At 38.5% G+C, this 18,963-nt stretch overlaps 1 protein-coding gene across 3 annotated transcripts in view; it reads right to left on the reverse strand.

Moving 5' to 3' along the window:
* Window positions 1-18,963, reverse strand: part of kpnb1 (karyopherin (importin) beta 1) — a 44,319-nt gene that overhangs the window by 23,626 nt on the left and 1,730 nt on the right. For all 3 annotated transcript variants that reach the window (XM_072561296.1, XM_072561295.1, XM_072561294.1), the window contains 6 exons: window positions 8,776-8,958; window positions 4,833-5,033; window positions 3,427-3,579; window positions 2,496-2,555; window positions 2,320-2,409; window positions 642-752 (listed from right to left, as the gene is read on the reverse strand). In XM_072561296.1, coding sequence (XP_072417397.1) covers window positions 642-752; window positions 2,320-2,409; window positions 2,496-2,555; window positions 3,427-3,579; window positions 4,833-5,033; window positions 8,776-8,958 — 798 coding nt within the window. The remainder of the gene's footprint in view (window positions 1-641; window positions 753-2,319; window positions 2,410-2,495; window positions 2,556-3,426; window positions 3,580-4,832; window positions 5,034-8,775; window positions 8,959-18,963) is intronic.

The raw sequence follows: 18,963 nt of genomic DNA on the forward strand, positions 1-18,963 counted from the left end.
AAAATATGAAGGGGATTTTGGCCCTGCTGGCAAGGCCTTATCCTGTCCTCATCCCTAACTGCCCTTATGAAGAAAACAGTTTTGAACTACTACAGTCTAATTGATGTAGGAAACCTACAAGACTGTTAGAAAAGGAATTCCAAGATTAACCTGGTCAACTAACTACATAACATTAAACCTAAGCTTCAAATATTCTTCAAAACTTGGCAAATTAAGTCTCAACTTTATTTCAATATATCCATCAACTGAACAATTTCAGCGTGGTGCATGTTTTTCATCACAGACTAATTGCCAACTTGGTGTACACATGGAGCACCATCATAAGATATGGTTCTACTGAATTTAAATATATAAACTCCCTACTAGAGCTATTTACCTCAACAGTAAAATAATGTCAGAATAGATATGGAAAATTTACACTTGAAGGGCACCATATAATTTTTAAAATAAAAGTAAAGCTTTCTAGTATTAAGACAAATTCCAAACCTGCATTAATCTGGGACTCAGAGACAAAAGGTTCTTTCCCCCCCATGTACAGTAAAGCCCAACAAGCAAAAACAGAATTAAATTAGATATATCCAGTGACCTGAATTTTTTTAAAAAAAGCTTAAAATATTAAAAAATATATTTTAAAAGTATACCTCTGAAGCTTCAATAGCAAGATCCATTTCCTCATCACAAACATTGGACCAAAATTCAATTCCTTGTAGGGCCACTTCATCAATATCACTCTTCATAGCTTCAATGGTAATCTTGAAAGGTTTTACCCCAAAACAAAAAGTTACTGTTAAATGTGCACACATTAAATACTATATGCTCACAGACTGATCACTGACACTAGTAATACAGTCCTTAAAACAGGCCTAAATTAAAAGTAATACTGAAATCTTCAAATTCATGCTTTGCAAACACTGATGCATGATTATTAAGTGGTCACCCAATGTTCAAAATTACTCTAGCAAGATACTGGTCATTCATAAAGCCACTCCATTATATTATTTACAACTCTTGTGGAACAGGTAGGCAAAGTATTGACTTTGCACATCCTACCTGAATGGTGCCATCTCAAATTAAAACTTGTGTTTACAATTGATTAACTGTATTAAGGCTAAACAATTGTATTAACTTCATTACTTGCACTATATCACTATTTATTGCAGCTTTCCAATGATACAAAATCTAAATCATCTTCTGACAGCAAAGGCATAAATTAAATGCTGTCAGCTTTTTGGGAGACATCTAATTGTTCATTTGGAAAATCTATGATTAGAATACAAATCACCACAGCATAATGATTCAGTCTGCAGGGGGCATGGCGCACTGTGCCAGAATTGAAACTAGCAACAGGACAAGTAATTCGCTTAGAATGAAATTTTTCAGTAGCATGTCAAGTTAGTTCACTACTGCACTGTGCTTCATAACAGTGAAAGGCAGCGGTGTGGCATCTTAGTTTGTTGAAGATGCACTTATTAATACCTTCATTAACCTTAGCATCTACATCCAATGTAAGAGTAGGCTCTTTTATAGTTTAGCTACAGCACTAAGTTTTTACACATCAGGATCTCAAATAGCAATGAGATAAACTGCCAGAAATTGCATTAATGAGACTGGCAAGGTCACTCCTTTCATAGAATCCCTACAGTGTAGATGGAAGCAGGCCCTTTGGCCCACGTCCACACTGACGCTCCACAGAGTAATGCACCCAGACCCATTCCCTTACTCTATTGTCCTATATTTACCCTGACTAATGCATCCAACCTACACATCCCTGAACACTATGGGCCATTTAGAATGGCCAATTCACCTAACCTGCACATCTCTGGATTGTGGAAGGAAACCCACACAGACCGGGGGAGAATGTACATACTCCACTCAGACAATCACCCGAGATGGGATTCGAACTCAGGTCACTAACGTTGTGAGACAGCAGTGCTTTACTTTCTCTATTTGCACATAAGTGTGTAAAGCAGATTTCAGTTAACAGCTCATCTCAAAAAAGATAGCATTTCCAACAATATTGCACTTCCTTAGTACTGGACTAAGTCACATGCTCTAACCTCCAAATTGTGTCTTGTATCCACAATTTTCTGACTAAATACCATAGGGCTTAAAAAAAAAGAGACTTAACCATATCAAATTACAGAAAGCATCTACCCAGATCAAAGTCTTCTCAAAAGTTTCAAATTCTAACCTGTACGTAAAAGATTTACACTAGTAGTTGATTTGGATGTTTATACGTAGTATGAAGATTCATTTTGCTACAAAACCTCATGTCCCCTAAACAGGGCAATAGAGTAGATACAAACAAATTATGCTTACAGCAAAAAGAGCAGGACCCATGTACGTTTCCATATATTGGTAGTAAAGAGACATAATCTTCACCAAGTTTTGCAAGGCAGCAACTCGGACCTATTAGGTTGAAACAATTGTTCAATTAAAAGTGATGGTAAATTTCACGTGAACTTTTTAAGTTTAGAGAATTTAATGCTACTTACTCTTGTATCAGGACACTGGGTTGCTTCACAGACTACTTGCATAATAAAGTGCCTTTCAGACTGCAAAGAAATAAAAGTGTATGCAGAGATGCATTAAAATTTAACCTCACTACCCCTTATCAATGAATGCTTGGCAATACTTATGCAGACAACCAGGAAAGGACATTGTTATAGTGGGCTCCAGAGAGTATGGCAGTCCACTGAATTTTCTCAAAGCCATTGGCAAATCTGCCTTGATTTGTTCTTGTACTTTTGTTTGCAAACTAACAGCAAACAGTGTAAAATCCAGTAACGTTGCCACTAAACAGCAAAACTACTTGGTGATCACTGAAGGAATTCTATTGAATACGGTCAACTTGTAGGCAGTACAGTATGTTTGATACTTTGAATGTTTCGAACTTTGAGGCCATTCTATTCGGTTGAGAACATTTACTCTTTATTAAGCTTTTTTATAATTCTTTAACCTTGCAGCTTTTTTCCATTTGGAAAGTACATTAACACTGCATCTAAATTAATTTTCAGTTGAGGTACCAAATGATCAGAAAGATGGGGTTTACAGTGTGAAACAAACACTACATCATTTTCAATTGCAGAACATTTTACTAGAAGCATGGTCAACAAGTCTCAGTTTTAATTTCATTGTTTCATCAGGTGCATTGCAGCGTGGTGCATGATTTCTCATCATAGACTTCTGACCAAATAGCTATAATGCTAAGCTGACTAATTTTTTGGGGAGGAGCAAGGAGGAGAAGAGAAAGAGGGGAAAGAAAGAGGAAGATAGAGGAGAACCCCAGTACACCTACATTCCTAAATATTGCTTTGTCACACAGAATTTGATTGGCTTGCTTTGACGTCTTCTGCCAGGTTGCATCCAGATAGAGGAATCTCTCAAGACAATGTTAAATGTTAATACAAAGGCATGGTAGATTACCTCTTTGTCAAAATTAGCTTTGGTGAATTCCAATGAGTTCAACAGTGCATTTGTTGCAGCCAACTTCACGTTGTTACTGGGCTCCTCCTTCCGCATTCCTTGAATAATTGCAGTCAGGATTTCATTTGATTTGTCCTGTAGTTGTTCAGGGTCCTTCAAAAAGCATAAGTGTTATTCAGCTTTTGCACTTTCCTTTTCACTTTCTGACCCTTGCTAGACATATTCTTTAAAGATTATACAATGCTCTAACATGCCAAGTTCTAAAGACAGAATCACAAGGATTAGTGGTTATTTGAATAAGTTCAGCTTTTTTTTTCATTTTCACTAAGTCAGCTCACTAGTTTTAAACTGTTTGCAATTTTAATCTAAAAATGTTCAGTTCACCTTCAAACTTGCATTAAATGAAATTAATTTTAAAATGCAAAGTTCCCTCATGTAACTTAGGAGACACTCAGCTGCTGGGAATTGAGATAATCCACTTGTCTAAAAACCTCAAGAGAAATAATAACCTCTTTGCATCAGATGAAGGCGTAAATGGGCACACAAAATATCAAGCTACCATCTGAGCAAAATTAAGTCAGCCAAAAGATTGGAAGTTCTACCCAGTATGACTCCTTCCTTTTCTAACAGGTAAAGATATGCAATTCATGCAAGGTTAATAGGCTTGACGAGCAAAGAAAATCACGTACTACCGTGATACATACGTCAGCCAATCCTTAGATACAAGGAAACACTTCATAGTGGATAATATGTCTTTGTAGATAGAATATTCCTAAACAATATTTCGGTATTATCAGTATTCAGGAACAGATTTATAATCCAAACCAACATTCAATATTCAAATTAAATCTACAGTTCCTTTTATTTTGTAGGGCTACGTGCATTGATGGCAAATAAGCTGCAGACAATACCTTTGGAATAACCTCAAATTCATAATTGATAATAATTGGTTGAGAGGAATATTAACAACCATGAAGCTGCATCCACCACTATATGAAGCCATACAAATTGCTGGCCTTTGAATCTTCCTTCACAACAGAATTATCCAAACCAAGCTGAAATTCAAATGCAATCAAGTGCATTGCTGCTGAATGCATTCTTGCACAATACAAGCTAGCACATATTATAGGCACGTACATATAAATTTAAGTATTAAAATTGAAATCAGCATCAGTTCTTCAGTGTGAATTGCAATTGATGGAAAAATTAAATAAATAGCAATTTTAGTGTGCAGTGCTAGGCAGGCTCTCAGATCAATATGCAATTCACAAGCAACAGTGGCATTCACAATTCAAAATGAAAGTTAATATTCAATGACAGTTGCAAAAAGTCACTGGTCGTAAAGACGAAAGCAAGCTTAACTGCATCAATACTGTATTTTGGAGGATAACGAAGAAAATACTCACTATATCCTGGCATATATAACCAATAGCTTCCAAAGTAGCCTCTTTCATATGTTCAGTGCTATTGGGGTTTGTAACATTTGCAACCAAGTGAGGAATGAGCTCAGGCCATTGAACAACGGGGATCTCTGCACATGCAATTCCTGCAACGCATTGGGATGCTGAGCTGGGCCTGTAGGTCTCTGTGCCCAGAGTTTGCAGGACCTGCAGGAGAAGTTAAAATTTAAAATAAGATCTTTCTTCAAAGATAAGCAACAGTATTTGCAACATTTCCATCACAAAAAAAACCATGAAGCTAAAAGATCAGAAAAAGGTCTATAGTGACATAATTAGGTTAGAATTGATTAAGCTTCAAACTGGCCACTTTTCGATATGTAAAACAAACTGATGCAGAAAAGAAAAATGCTTCCACCAGTAAAGAAAGTAAATTCAGATCATAGGAAACTTTGAAATATATTATTTGTACCAGAACGATATGAATGGTTGATTCCCAAGAGCCTACTAAAATATACACATACTATGTAGGTCAGATCTTGCACCACATTGTTTTGAAATTAGAAGTTAAAAATCACAAAACGCCAGGTTATAGTCCAACAGGTTTATTTGGAAGCACTAGCTTTCAAGGCACTGCCTCTTCATCAACCACCTGATGAAAGAGGCGGCACTTCAAAAGCTAGTGCTTCCAAATAAACCTGTTGGACTATAACCTGGTGTTGTGCGATTTTTAACTTTGTTCACCCCAGTCCAACAAGATTTGGAGGTGCCAGTGAACTTAGAAAATAGACATCACAAACTGAACTTGCTGCTCTTAATCTATTATGGTAATAGCGCTCTTTTAAACAGTTCATTGTTTTAACAGCAGAGATCAGAAATAAATAGCAAAGACTAACTGTTTTGGCTCAGATTATGGTACTGAAGTTAAAATCTGTATTCAGCAAAGTCACCACAGTCAAAAAAATGAAAAGTCAAAAAAATGAAAAGATCAAGTCATCACTAAATTGAAAATTTACACTTCAGACATTATCTTATTTCAGAAGTGATACTATGGCTTTTTGTTAAACAATAAACAGAAGGAAACATGAAGGTGCAAACAAATTAGTTTCTCTCAGTTGTGTATTCATGCATAATACTGGGATATTTTTGATCAGTACCACAGCCAGTGCACATGCAAATTAAAAACAAAAGGTTAAGATGGCATTAAGCAGACATTTTCTGAAATGTATGAACAGATTTACATAATGGATTTGCCATTGTTGCAAACAGGTCTGAAAAGTTCTATATAGATAAATCTTCCAGTGAGTTTTCAATTTTACATTAGTAGTATGTGTACACAGTTATACAACTCAATATTATACAAACATACTCAAATATTCATTAACTGCACTAATAAATAACTTTGTCATAACATCAAAATTTGGGACTTGAAAATAAAGTGACCAAAAGGGAGTTTAACTTGCAAGAAACATTAATATACATAATAATCTGTCCAGTTGCGATGCACCATATCTTCACTAATACTTTCCTTGAACCTCCTATCCATTATCCTTCAGAACGCATGTGGTGAACCAGCAATTATTTCCTATTCTAGTTTCTGAGAAAATGCCCTGCTTCTTTATGACGGTAGGGGTCATTGGCTTGGAGTGTGCTATATAAGGAACCTTGGTAAATTTCTGCAATTCACATTTAAATGGTACACATGGCTAGTTCTGTGTTTGTGTGGACGGAGTGAAAATGGTGCCAATCAAGCAAGCTACTTTGGTGTAAAGTTTAAGTGTTAGTGGAGCTGCATGCATTCAAGAACAGGGAGTATTCCATCACACTCCTCACTTAGAACATAGAACAATACAGCACAGAACAGGCCCTTCGGCCCACGATGTTGTGCCGAACTTCTAACCTAGATTAAGCACCCATCCATGTACCTATCCAAATGCCGCTTAAAGGTCGCCAATGATTCTACCACTCCCACGGGCAGCACATTCCATGCCCCCACTACTCTCTGGGTAAAGAACCCACCCCTGACATCTCCCCAATACCTTCCACCCTTCACCTTATGTCCCCTTGTAACATTGTTGTACCCGGGGAAAAAGTTTCTGACTGTCTACTCTATCTATTCCTCTGATCTATTCCTTGTAGATGTGGGAAGGCTTTGGGGAACCAGGCAACAAATTAGTTGCTGCAAGATCTCTAGCCTCTGATCAGTTCTTGTCGTCTCAAGTAGAAGGTCAGTCCAGTTCATTTTCTGATCATTGAACCTGCATTCATTAGCTTTCAGGGGATCTAGACAATTCAATTCGAATGTTCAAACACTACAAGACAGACTAGATGCATGGAGCTTGGTTGGGGAACCTGGAATCAGAGGTCACAGTCTCTTGACTAGTGTGGCCAATTTAGCAAAGAGATTAGATTAGATTATTTACAGTATGGAAACAGGCCCTTCAGCCCAACAAGTCCACACCGATCCTCCCAGAGTAATCGACCCAGACTCATTCCCCTGACTAAGGCACCCAACACTATGGCCGATTCTTCTGACTTGCATATCTTTGGACTGTTGAGTAAACCGGAGTACCCGAAGGAAACCCATGCAGACACCGGGAAAATGTGCAAACTCCACACAGACAGTCACCAGAGGTGGGAACTGAAACTGGGTCCCTGGTGCTGTGAGGAAGCAGTGCTAACCACTGAGCCACCTTGCAGTGAGTAAGCATTTCTTCAAAGTATGTAATTTCCTACCACAAGGACAGGTCATTGAGCAAACACAAGAGTTAGACACATTTTTGATATGAAAAACACTAAAAGGCATGTAGAGAAATCCATGAGATACAGATCAGCCATGATCATACTGAATGACAGAGCAACCTGGAAGGATCACATGGCCTGCTCCTAATCTTCCATTATGATTGTACTATGTTCAGCAACAAGTACCAGTGAACACACCCCACTTTTGACTTTACAGAACAAAGATGATTCACGAAGCATCTGAAAATGGTTGGGCCCAGGACACCTTCCTGAGGAACCCCTATTTTTGATGACATTTCCATCACTAATTTATGGTTGATTATACAAATAAGAGACAGTAAATGATTGTTGGATTTGTCCTACTGTGCGCACACAGGACATAGCTGGGCAATTTCCCCCATTTTGTTGGCTAAATACTAGTAATGCTACTGCATTGAAATAGTTGGACTTAGGGGTGTGGCAAGTTCTGGAGCTGAAAGTCTCAGGACTATTGCCAGAATGTCACAAGGGCCCATAGTTCTTTTGTAAAGTATCTAGTGCACCAGCCATTTCTAGATATCATTTGCAGTGAATCAAATTGCCTAAAGATGGACAGTGATTTGGGGACGTCTGGAAGAAGCAAAGATTTAAAACTAGATATAGGTCATGTCACTTATGTATTTACATTACTGGTTAGTAGCTAACCTGCAAGCTATTTTTGATAAGCCATTATTAATAATCCGTTGTATTTACTTAGACCCCCAAACACCACCAGATTTAAAAAATAGTGAACAGAACAAATTTTTAAATCCGGTTTATTTTGTATTCCCAGCTTACTAAGAGCTAGAGACTGCCCAAATTTACTTCAAAAATCAGGATTTAAATTTTCTTTTCAATAAAATTTTGCTCTGAAGTATAGCTTTTGGACAGTAGTCATGCACGCAAAACTACACACCATGGGCAAAGAGGTCAACCTCTTATCTGCTGTAAAGCTATACTCACCTACAGACTAATAATTGTTGTTATCCAAAGAAAAACACTACTTAATCCACATTAAAGTTGACTAAGTCAAAAATGTGAAGCACTACTCCCTTTCCACGATCAGTTAGATTTTTATTTTGGCAAGTGTAAAATAATGTTTGAAAGGCATAAAGCCTCATTATCCCAAGTAGTAAATACATTTTTAATATTAAAATTTATTTAAAAGGTTATCACTGCAGTGACAACTTACAAAGGTTTTGATTTCTCGTCGGGCATTGGTGTCGATTGCAAGCCACCTTTGTTGGTATTGTGTTTTGACATCGAGATCCTTAGATGTCAGGGAATTCTTGATTTGTAGACCAGCTGCAATTCGAGCAACTTGACTGTTTCCTGGATTTGCTAGCACTTTTGAGAGTTCCACCAAGAAGGTAGGCTAGATTAATAGAAATATAGAAGAATTAATTTCATGTATTGTAGTTATTACTAACCAAGCACTTTTAGTTTAATGCTTACAAACATTTCACCCAGAACCCTAGACAGCTTGGTCTATAGTTTGTACTTTAATCATACCTTAAAGATTTCCAACTTATACATTTGGTAAAACAGCAATGGACATGTCTACAGTTATCTTTACAAAATATTTCGGATAATTGGATGACAAAGAACTTCAGCATTAATGCTCAGAACCAGAAAGCAGTATCAGATTCAAGTCTTTAAGAAAACTCTGATAAACTGATCAGAGACCTTTCAATCAAAAGAGAAGTTATGTCTGGGTAGCTTCTGCCACCATGATAGAGATCCACACTACAGAAGGTAAAAAGGTATAGGAGAGAAAAAAAAATTAACCAAGCTACTTCAGGAGTTCACAGGGTACTAAAAAAACCAGCATCTTTGATAGCCAAGTCACTTTAAATTGTGGTGTTCATGCTTAGCCTGCAGTTTGAATTTACAACCTTTGGATGCAGAGGTAAGAACCCTGAACACTGCACTAGTCAACAATGCAAGAGACTTAAAACAAACTTGTTCCATCCAAAGTCATCACCAGTCACTTGAAAGTGCAAGTGCAACTACAACTACAGAGTTCTAAGTGACAAATAAAAGTTGGAAAGCTAGTGCATGAACTAACAAAAGCAAATAACTTATAAAATGTACTTAACATGGTAAAACACCTTCCCAAAGCATTCTGCAGGAATACTAACAAAATTGCAACAGTCACATTAGGGCAAATACATAGGCTTTATGCAGCAACTCAAAACCGAAAAGAACGAGAGAGGCTGAGACTTTAGGAAGCGGATTCTAGAATTTAAGCCAACTGAAGCCACAGCCACTAAAAACAAAAAGGAGTGACTAAAGTTTGGGAATATACAAGAGGAGAATATCTCTGCTGTGGAGCTGGAAGATATTAAGGTGGGGAGGGTGAGACCATGGAGCGAAATGAAGAGGGTGAGAATTTTAAAACTGAGATTTTGCCTGAAGAACCAATGTAGATCAGCAGATACAGGATGGTACTGAACAGAGTTTGTTGGGACTCTGGTCACAGGCTGATTTTTGGATAACCTTACATTTACATAAATTACTATGCAGGACAGCAACAGGTAACAACAATTCAAGCCATAGGTAACAAAGACAGAGCTGAGTATTTTAACAGCAGAAGCATTTGAGTGAAACAAAGCCAATCAACTATGATGTTAACAACATAAAATGAATTTAGTTCAAGATCAAACAAGTTAGCATGGCTGTGAACAGCCTAGTTAAGCCTCAGTTACCAGGGAGGAAGTTTGAGTCGGCAGTTAGTTAAGGGAGCTTCTACTTGTTAGACTGCAGAAACAGGTTCAAGACATGACGCATTTCTGAGAAACAAGGCGATTAACTATTGTGAAAGCTGTACCTTTCTGAGCATTACTGTTCAGGCATGAGGCTGGACAGCATGCATTGGTAGACCAAACTAGGGGGCAAGGCCATAGGGAAATGCCCTCAAATACCAACTGAAGCATTTACCAGGAGCAGGATGTGTCTTCATTCTGTTGTTGACTAGCTGACTTCAAATTTCAAGGTCAATGGCACCAACAGTCACAAGTCAAATACTATTCTGATTTCGAAAATTTTCAGTACGACCTAGTAAACTGACTCAAATGATTCAGTTCGAGCAATGACACTAGTAAGCTCTGTTGCACTGCTGATCGCTTTCCAGCATTTTAGTTTACTGGAAAGCATTCAACATTACAATTAGAAATCCACCGCAACATCCTGGTATCCACAAAATACAGTAAAATATCATCTGCCTGTGGGCTCTGCAATGTGCTGAGAAACTAAATCAACAATCAACAACAGTTTTACTGAATTGTTAATAACTCATACTAGACCAAAATATCCTCTGGATTAGCTTTATAAACTGGATCAGGTCAAATTCTGCCTTTGAAGCCAGCCGCAATGGTATGAAAATTCCAGAACACCAATTTTCTGTACAGAAATTAATTTTGCTTTACCAAACACGAAACTTGTCAATGCTGGATAACATTAAGCCTCAGGTGAATGGCCAGCAAATTAAGGTACAGGTGAGAGGTGTAGTGTTGCAGCTTTAAGACATTTGGCACGCATATGAATGACAAAGCTCAGTATAACCACGAGCTGGTCATAAAATTCACTGTTAAGGATGGGGTTATTTGTACAGCCATCTCCTCCTCCAATAAGTTGATTAATTGCCTACCATGACTGGATGCAACGGGACTTCAGATCCATCAGTCATGGGATGGCTTAGCTGAGTGTAGCTATGCTGCTTGAAACTCAAACAATCTTGAATGGTAACTATCAACATCACCTTTTCGCTCCCCAGCATTCTACACCCAAACCACCCCCTCAGCCCCACCTGGCATAAATGCATCCCCCTTCACACTTCAGCTCTGAAGAGTCATTTAGAGCAGGCTAACATTTCAGGTCTATCTCCACAAATGTTGCCTGACCTACTGCGATCTTCAGCATGTTATTGTCAGTACAGATCCCAGCATTTGTAGTAATTCATTCTTGAATAGTAGCTTATCCAGGTTGAAATTTTTAGACTATTCTGGTGCTGTTACAGCCAATCACTCCCACACTCTTCATTGAGCAAGAGTTGATCTTCTGGCTCAGAGCAATGGCAGAGTTGAGGATTCATTGGTAATAGATTGGAGTTGAACACAATTCTGAAAACCCATAATGCATCATATTGAGGTGCTAGAAATTTATACCAATTCAATATGTCACACAACCCAATGGAAGGCACGCTCAATTTGTACATAGGACTTTATCCCCACAAGAACAACATCTGTCATTAACATGGCCAAGGACAGATGCATCTATGACAAGTAGATGGACAAGCATGAGCGAGTATGCATTTCCTTCAAATAAAACCAATATTATACATTGGAACAGAAATAAAACCACAAATTGAAAAACTTTTTGCAGATCTAGCAGTATATCTGGAAAGACTAACACCAAGTCCAATGTCTCTTTAGAACTTAAGTGTAACTGGATTTAAAACATTAACTGTTTCTTTTCATAAAACGTGGCCAGACCCACTCAATTTCTTTTAGCATTTTGCACGAGTCGATTCTTCACTACCTACTGCATACCCAGTCAGAAGCTAAGTGTTTTAGGACTTGGCCAATAGTGGTGTTCCTCAGCAGCATTCTTATGGGTTCCATGTACACTGACTGGCATGTCAATTCCTGGCATCCTTACATATACCACCACCAGAGGCAGTCCTGTCAGTGGGATACAACATAGGGAGAGTGATGGCAACTGCTGGGAGATTGCCTGCAAGTTTGACTCCATGGAAACAACTACATCAGCTTGTTGCTTGGCTAGCTTGTGGGAGCAATTATGGTACAAGATCCCAGATGTTACATTAGTGAGTACTCTGCAGGGTCAACAGGGTTGTACATATTCTAGCTACATTGGTCAGTGCCAGAAGGTCTGCCCAGTTTCACTTTTAAAAATTAGACTGTCATAATTTGATACATCTCAGAAGGCAGTTATGAGTCAACCACGAAAGAGTGGATCTGGAGTCACATGTAGGCCAGGCCAAGTGAGGGGGGCAGATTTTCCTTCAATGTTGCCCACTTCAGTGAACAGGAGTTTAAAAAAAAAATCAATACTGGCTGCATGTCATTAGAGCGCTTTATTCAGCAAAATGAAATCCTTCTATGGTAGATTTGCATTAGCTAAGGTTGCTGGAATGTCAGGCCAGCTCATACACAAATCACTACATACAAGTTTCACTCCAAGTCATTCGTCATCCTGACTAGGAAATATATCACTGTTCTCTCAGTATCATTGCTTCAAAGTCATAGAAGTCCTTCCCCAGTGGCAATGTGGGTCTACTTGCAGCACATGGACTGTAGTAGTTCAAGGCAGCAATGCCCACTGCCATTTTCTTGAGATACAGGCAAAAAAAGCACCCAAATCTCATGAGTGAATACAAGACTTGGCCCTGAGACATTACCATGTTACCATTCTCCTTTCCCATCACCTCTTAAGCTTTAAAAATGTATGCTGCAAGTAAAGACAGCATGGAACAATGAAAGTCAATGGGGATGAACTGCTGTTGAGATTTGTTTACTCAACTGCCATACTTTTAACAAGCCAGCTGCAGAAGTTTCAGAAAAAAAAATAGGGTCTGTCTTGTAAGATTTTCCACTAAATATCAGAAACACCTTTAAACATGCAACATAATATGCATATATTACTACACTGTAGGATATTATAACTAGGCCTTTCAGTGGGAAATAGAGCTGTATCCAAAAGGTTGGTACAAGTTTGGAACTCACTTCTGCAAGTAGTAATCAAGGTTGATGAAGGTTAGGCAAAAATCTAAGGAGTTGGCAAAAAGGTGTCTCAGGATTTGTGGACTTGGGTTGCAGACCAGCCAAGATTACATTGAATGGAAGAACAGATTCGTGGAACCAAATGACCTACTCTTAACCTGTTTCATGTATCAATTGAAAATCAAATAAGTACAACTCTTGTCTCTAGCCTGTACACAACTCAAATGCAAAGTTTCCTTTCAAAAGAGCTACTCACATTACCCCCCCGTTAGGGGGCATCCCTGGAAACAGATGATAAGAAAAGGTTGAGACAATGTTAACAATTATATATCACTTTCTTGGGCAGCTCTACACATACAGCACTGCAACAGGCTACTTACTGCCCTGAAACACTAATTCTTTGAAAAGTCACTAGAATCAATGTTAACTATTTGTCTCTCTCAAGGTGTGATCAGGGTCTGCTTAATTTCTTCAGTGTTGCGTTTAACACTTTTTTCTGCTCATTAATTTCCTTGCCAACGTTGCACAGCCAGTCCAGCAGCTACATGATTTAGGACTTTACACAGGGACACCACTATTGGCCATGTTCATTAAAAGCTGCAAAGCTATTTGAAGGTTCTGCACACTGATCGACATGCCAATGTATTAGCTTCCAGCTTCCCAATTGTGTATCCTCACTTCCATTGATGAGGTCTCAATGGGGTCTTGATGGGACAGAATTTGAGGGATAATGATGGTGTCATCAATTTAAAATGCAAGTGTATTAACATTTTAAAAACTGGTTGGATTATTAAAATATTTTATGCCATGCATCTACATGATTATTGGAACAAGCATCAAAACTATACACTCATTCTAACCAACTAGACGGTCCAACCTCTAACCCCTGCTATCAGCATGAGATTGCAGAGGCAGAACAGGACAGTGAACTAAGTATTATACTGAAAAGGTTCGGCGGGGGGGGGGGGGAATGCATCTACAATCTCTATAAAAATAGAAGAGCCCAACTACCTTAAATTACAACAACCAATGTATTAATTTAAATCAAAAGAACTGCAGATGCTGTAAATCAGAAACAAAGGTTGCTGAAAAAGCTCAGCAAGTCTGGCAGCATCTTTAGAAAGAAATCATTTAACGTTGCAGGTCAAAAGACTCTTCCTCAGAACATTATTAATTTGCTCAATTCAAGTGGTCAGATTTCTGATCTGCAGAAATATTGTGCCAATACAAAACTGCATTTAATTTGCATGGAATTTATACAAATCTTAAAGGAAAATCAACTATTCAGAAATATTTTGTTTAAAATAAAACTATCCATTTTTTGGTGACGTATTGTTATATTTCATAAAAGTGAATTTTTCAGGTATGACTCAGATCCTGTCCCAGAGGTAGAAGGGTTAGTGGGCAATAATTCTCCCCGTTTATGATACAGTTGGAGAATTCTACAGGGATTCTGCATTCTCAAGCTGCCTCCACTAGTGCAAATGCAGACATATTATCAAGGAGACAAAGACAGCTACAAATATGTTCTCCCTGGGATCAGTGAAAAATTGAAGTCACACTTTAATGCGAACTAATCAAGAATCACTATTCATTATGGCCTTTAATTCAGGAAACCCTGAGACCCATCAGAAGATTCATATTCAGTTACCCACACATTGAGATACCAAAAAGTTGCCCATGGCAGAATGATATGAAATATCATACTGCAAACTACTGCAGATGTTGGAAATATAAAACAAAATTTGGTGGAAGCACCAATGTACAGGAGCATTCTTGCAGAGAGAAAGCGCTTGCTTTACAGGTTGTGGCCTTTCTTTCAATTAAGATACCTACCATTAGATTAGGTCAGGATAATCATGACCTTGACAATGAGAAAGGGGTCCATACTGTAAGGCCAAAATAAACAACTGGTTGTGGGACAACTAAATAAAAGGTCTGAAGAAGCATGGAAATAAGATTCTTAAAAGTACAAAATGAAGCGGTTGTTGACTCAGAATCCTTATAGTGCACACAGAGACCAATTGAGATCCATCAAGCCTGCACCACCCCTACAAAGAGCTCTGATCCCTGGTACTGAGACATAGCAGTGCTAATCACTGTGCCGCCCATTAGATAGGATTAAATATTTAAAACTGCAGTCAAGTCTCAAAAGTACTTGAAATTAGTTCTCATATCATTCAGGATAAAATCTAAAGATAGTTTATGAGAAATTATGCAGTACTGTTTATGATCAAAACAGAAACTGGAGGAACTAAACCCTGCTCCCTTCAGACCTGATTCAAGTCTGGGGACTTCATCAGAACTCTTCTGAACTGCTCTGATAAAAAGTCAACAGATTTGGATTGTTAATTCTGCTGTGTTTATCAATGTTGCTGCCAGACCTGAATTTTCCAGCGATTTGTTTTTGTTTCAGTTTCAGATTTCCAGTATTGTTAGTTCTTTATTTTACTGATTATGACCACTTTGACATTAATGGCACCATTTAAAAGCAGAAATAGAACTGTGCAGGAAATGAGCATTCAAGGAAAACATTGGAAACATTCAGGTGAAATTGATGTTTTCAAAATAAGACATCAATTTAAGTTTGAAGCAGCCCTAACATACAGCAAATCAACTTACATTATTAAAGAACTATTCCAGTTTCCTAGCAGGAATTGCAGCCTTGCATATACCTATTGCTCAGTCTGAACCTGAAAACTCTACCTTTTTAAATTTAGTAGCATCCTATAAAATCAATAGCATATTTATAGTACACCAAACTATTAGACTAATCAGATATCCCTGGATAGATTAAGGATGTAGTTATATGTAGTATACAGGACCAACTTTCCCAAACTGAATTTCTACAGTGCAATAATTCATAGGAAAAACCTCCACTTCAGCAGAATTGAAAATATCAACTTGAAATATGAAGAAATTATTTGCCCCCAAACCAGTGGAAACAGGACAAATGTCCTTGTAGCAGAGTGGAGGGGCACATTGGTCTATCGTCCATATGCACCACACAATAGCAATGGCTGGCAGCCATGTTTTTGAACACAAATCAAGTTTTTACACATACAAGTAATGGGGAGCAAGACGTTGCTTGAATACATTAAATTTCAGGCGCCTATAGCCACACAAGCCTGGTCATGGCATATGCCTTCTTGGTCAGAAAGGTTTCCTGGTGATTTACCCGCCAAAGGCTCCACTCACTGGAGCTTGGTGCCATTCAGACCAAAATGACAGCAGGTTCAAATGCAGGATGTTGAATCAGCTGATGACAAAAACAAATCAGCTGCAACCTCTGCTATTCATTCTTATTCCGTGAGCCAATGCTGAAAGGGAATGCAGTGTAAGGCTGATGTACATGACATAGACTCACATTTGAGTGCAGTACCGACAGGCTAGCTGCAGAACTATATTAAGAGTCTTCAGGTGAACAATGACTTTGACTAAAGGGAAACATTGCAGACATATTTGTGCCAAATAAGTGATATGCAAGTTCAAAAATAGCTGTCCAGATGACTATCTGAATTTTAAAAAGTTTAATATCCCTATCTTCAATGTTCACTCTACAATCCCATTTTCTGTGAGGAGCTCACAGGTGTCTATAGGATCCATACCTAATGTCAAATAATCAAATGCTGCCTCAATACACTTGTTACTTGCCCAATGAAAGCCAAACCTGCCCTCACAATGTACTTGCATTTCCATTAGGAAAATAACCATGGATTTGGATTCCTGGCTAGTGCCAATCCACCTAACTAATTTTCCATTCACTTTTCCTTTCTTGCTATGAGCTCTGACGAGATTGTTTCAAGAAAGCAATGATACTTACTGCTTTGCTTCCAAGATTCTTGGGTGTGTTAAAGAGGTCAACTAACAGATTGACCTACTCATATTACATATATTATTCAAGTAACCTTGTTTAAAACAAAAATTGAGAATTCATCATGAAAAAACATGCCAAACACTTTAACCAAAAAAGCATCAATAACCTTCAATAAAATGCAATGAATTTTTAAAAAAAAACTCACAATGCAGCCCATGTCCCTGCTACAGTAACAGTTGCACTTGGATTTTAAAATCTTAAAACCAGATGTTCTATTAAATGCAATATATTAAGTTTGTAAAATTTAAAACATAGCAACACACTACTTAACCTAAAAGATTCCAACAGGTCTAGACAGGGTAAATTCAGGATGCTGCCAACAACTGGGGAGTGCAAAATCAATGGTCACAGTTTAAGAATTTAAGGAGTTGACCATTTAGAACTGAGGAGAAGAAATTTCTGACCACAGAGGTTGTAAAGTCCAAGTCATTGTATTTAAGACATATAGATAGGTTCTTGATTAATAAGGGGATCAAGGGTTAGAGAGAGGGAAGAATGGGATTGAGAAACCTCTCAAGCCGAACTTGAAGGACAAAATGGCTAAATTCTGCATCTATATCTTCGGCTCTAAATTTCTTTGCCCAGAAAGTGGTGAGCCTGTGAAATTCTGTCACAGAAAGCAACTGAGGCCAAAATATTGAGCGTTTTCAGAAGGTAGTTATTCTAGGATCAAAAAAAGTGGAGAAAGCAGGAACAGGGTACCAAGCTGAACAATCAGCCACAAACATACTGAATGGTGAAGCACACTCAGAACTGATGGGCCTATACCTGCTCCTATTATCCATGTTTCTAATATAGAAGACAGATGAAAGATTTAACTGAAGTCCATTAAGACACCTGTACAGCAGAAAGGAAGGTATTTCCTTTAGAAAGATAGATTTGAAACAACTGACAAAAGAATTAAGGAAAGGTTGACAAGAATTGCCTTTCATCAAGGACCTAAGTAGGAATCTCGAACAAGTAAGGCGATAGCAAATAAAACACAAAAGTTAATTTGCATCCAAAAATGCTGTAATCTACGTAGACCAAAATTGGGATACGGGCGAGTGGCCATTTTTCGTTTGGTTCAAACCTGATGGGCTGAACAGCTGTTGTCACTTCAAACTTATGTTACAAACTGATCAATTGATACGAATACTGAGTAAGAAATAGAAGCTCCCAACCCACTAACTAAATAAAAAGATAGCACCACTGGAGGAAATCACACGCATGATGTCAAGCCCTAAATTGAGCAGATCTTCAAATATTATTGAGAAAGGAATAATGCTCTGATTATGTAAAAGTGATAAGTTTATCATGCGTTATAATGGTTCGCGGCCTGTACAGGGACTAGGTTGCTCTCTCTCTCTCACAGATACACACAGGGAGAGGAGGCTAAGCCGGCAACATGCGTTCAGGCCTCGACTCCCAGCTTCCCTTCCCATCAACCAAACTTGCGCAGAGCGGAAACCCGGCCCCTTCGGCGCGTCCTCATTGGCCAGCGGGCAAGCCCACCGGCCATTAGCGTGCGCCAATTGGCTCGGACGCCCTGTCAATCACCGGGTCAATTCCTGCCAACAAGTTAGGTTGTCCATTTTTTTTCACTCCAGTTTCCCCTCTCCCCCGCCCGTGCGGGCGGGAGGTGGGGAAAATGGGGGGGGGGGGGGGAAGCGACGACCTTTTCTCAATGAAGGCCCTTGGTTTGCCCCCCCCTTTTAAAATGAATAGATTTATTATGGTCTAAAAAAATTAAAAACCAACAACACTCCCCCCATCAACC

The sequence above is a fragment of the Chiloscyllium punctatum genome, chromosome 42 (genome assembly GCF_047496795.1).
Source record: "Chiloscyllium punctatum isolate Juve2018m chromosome 42, sChiPun1.3, whole genome shotgun sequence".
Taxonomy (NCBI): Eukaryota; Metazoa; Chordata; class Chondrichthyes; order Orectolobiformes; family Hemiscylliidae; genus Chiloscyllium; species Chiloscyllium punctatum.